Source organism: Primulina huaijiensis, unplaced genomic scaffold (assembly GCF_012295235.1).
Source record: "Primulina huaijiensis isolate GDHJ02 unplaced genomic scaffold, ASM1229523v2 scaffold6765, whole genome shotgun sequence".
Classification (NCBI taxonomy): Eukaryota; Viridiplantae; Streptophyta; class Magnoliopsida; order Lamiales; family Gesneriaceae; genus Primulina; species Primulina huaijiensis.
In genome coordinates this window covers 518-3,243 of record NW_027361003.1, presented here as the reverse complement: position 1 = coordinate 3,243, position 2,726 = coordinate 518, and the positions used below count along the sequence as shown (strand labels likewise).

The window sequence follows — 2,726 nt, the reverse complement described above, 5'->3', positions numbered from 1 at the left end:
CTGGATTACGATAATTCAAATCTCGGGCATTACATTTCTCCCCCCATAAGATACGATTTCGTCCCCGAAATCATAGGCAGTCAAATCATATCAGAAGAAGCTAAATAAAACAACTCACATCAGTGAAATGACTCTGGGAACCTCTGTCTCATATCTGACTCAGTTTCTCAGGTAGTTTCTTCAATGTCCTGACGACTCCACCAAATCTTCACAAGTGGAATAGTCTTTGTTCTAAGCCGTTTTTCTTTATGATCGAGAATCTGAATCGGCTTCTCGACATAACTCAATGTCTTATCTAGTTCAGCCTCGCCTGGCTGAATAACATGTGAAGCATCAGGAAGACATCATGTATCCCAGATAATGAAGGCGGTAAAACAAGTCAATAGGCACAATCTCCTATCTTCTCGAGAATCTCACACGGCCCAATATATCGTGGAGACAGCTTTCCTTTCTTGCCAAATCGGACAATTCCTCGGAAAGGTGAAATTTTCAAGAATACTCAGTCTCCTGCCTCAAATACCAACGGTCGTCGTCGGACATTGGCATAGTTGGCTTGTCTATCTTGGGCTGCCTTCATTTTCTTCTGATTCAGCTTAACTTTTTCAGTCATATCTCTGATCATGTCAGGTCCGATCTCAGGAAGCTCAGAGATATTATCCCAATAAAGAGGGGATCGACATTTCTTTCTGTACAACACATCGAAAGGAGCCATCTCAATACTCGTCTGATAGCTGTTGTTGTACGAAAACATACAAAGTGGCAATGCATCTTGCCATCCAGTGCTAAAATCAAGCACTATCGCTCTCAGCATATCTTCCAATGTTGGGATAGTCCGCTTCGACTGTCCGTCAGTCTGTGGATGATATGCGGTACTAAGATGTAACTTCTTACCTCGAGCCTGTTGTAAACTCTGCCAAAAGTACGATGTGAACAGAGGATCACGGTCTGATACTATCGACTTTGGCATTCCGTGCAATCTGACCACCTTTTTGACATAAATCTCAGCCATTTGGTCATGTCGGTACGTCATTTGGTACGTAATAAAACATGCGGATTCGGTCAATCTGTCAATCACGACCCAAATCGCATCATAACCTCGGGAGGATCTCGGTAGCTTCGTCACAAAGTCCATGGAAATGTGTTCCATTCGGGAATGGACAAACTCTGTAATAGTCCTCCGGGTTTCTTTCTCTCAGCCTTCACCTATTGGCAATTCATACATTTGGCTACAATTTCAGCAATATCAGCTTTCATTTGTTTCCACCGAAACTGTCTTTTCAAATCGTGGTACATCTTTCTGTTACCAGGATGAATACTGAATCGACTGCTGTGCGCTTCTCACAATATCTGTCTTTTCAAATCCGAAACATTCGGCACAACCAGACAATTATTCACATACAGAACATTATCACGAACCTAATCCTCGGATCGATGTCCTGCTCTGACCATCGTTATCGATTTCGGTTCATTTTGATTACCTTTCTGAGCTTCTTTAATCCTCAAAATTAGCTCTGGTTTGGCTTGAACCATATAAAATCTTAATGGTCTACTATCTGATGGGATAGGCAGTATCGGAGTACTGGTCAATCTCTTCTTCAACTCAAGAAAACTGAATTCACAGTCTTCTGACCACACCAACAGAGCATTCTTTTGCGTCAACTGTGTAATCGGTTTGGCAATACTCGAGAAATCTTTAATAAATCGACGATAATAATCGACCAAACCCATAAAACTGCGAATTTCTGGCACAGATGTCGGTCTCGGCCAAGAAATCACGGCCTCAACCTTACTAGGATCAACTGATTTACTATCTCTNAGCATTCGTCAAACCAGACGGCATGACAATAAACTCATAATGTCCATACCTGGTTTTGAACGCTGTCTTCGAGATATCAGAATCTCTGACTCTCAGCTGATGATATCCAGATCTCAGATCGATCTTGGAATATACCGAAGAACCCTGCAACGGTAGTCGATACAAAGTCTCATCGAACCGTCTTTCTTCCTCACAAACAGTCACTGGCGCACCCCAAGGAGAGACATTCGGTCTGATGTACCCTTTGGCCAGTAAGTCTTCCAACTGGTCTTTCAACTCTTTCAGTTCTATTGGCGCCATTCGGTACAGAGCTCTAGAAATCGGAACTGTACCTTGTACCAACTCGATGCTGAAGTCTGTCTCTCGAAGCGGAGGCAATCCAGAAATCTCATCTGGAAAGACGTCAGCAAACTCACACACCACTGGCAGATCAGCCAACGATGGACTCGATTTCAGAAAATCAACTGAATAGACAAGGAATCCTTCCGCTCCTTTCTGCAATAATCGAGTCATCGACATAACAGATATCAAAGGAATTCTGGCTCGAGAACCCTTACAGTAAAATCTCCACTCCTCAGCCATATCTGGTCTGAATCGTACAATTTTGTGGAAACAGTCAACGGTCGTTCTGTACTTGGTGAGTATATCGATACCAATAATACAATCAAAAGCAGACCCCAAATACAATACAATCTAACTCAATCTCATGTCCGTCATACTGTAGCATACCATATTTAACCAAAGTCACGGATATCAAACCTTTCCCCCTAGGAGAAGAGACAGATACTACAGCAGACAAAGACTCAACAGGCAATGTATGACTCAATGCAAATCGTTCAGAAATAAATGTATGTGAAGCATCAATCAGTACGTAAGCAGGATAACCACATAAAGAACAGTTACCTGCAAC

The 2,726-nt window shown here is 42.5% G+C and overlaps 1 protein-coding gene across 1 annotated transcript; it reads right to left on the bottom strand.

The window, feature by feature from the left end:
- Positions 1-167: 167 nt before the first annotated feature.
- Positions 168-712, bottom strand: LOC140970536 (uncharacterized). The gene is made up of 2 exons (XM_073432318.1): positions 521-712; positions 168-314 (listed from the first exon to the last, which is right to left on the bottom strand). Exons 1-2 carry the CDS (start codon positions 710-712, stop codon positions 168-170), a joined length of 339 nt encoding a protein of 112 aa, XP_073288419.1.
- Positions 713-2,726: the final 2,014 nt, after the last annotated feature.

Excerpts from the sequence above, each read along its gene's own strand:
- LOC140970536 (XM_073432318.1), bottom strand. The coding sequence starts at position 712 with ATGGCTCCTTTCGATGTGTTGTACAGAAAGAAATGTCGATCCCCTCTT. Across the intron at positions 315-520 it reads ATGTCCGACGACGACCGTTG|CCAGGCGAGGCTGAACTAGA; the intron begins GTATTTGAGGCA and ends CATGTTATTCAG.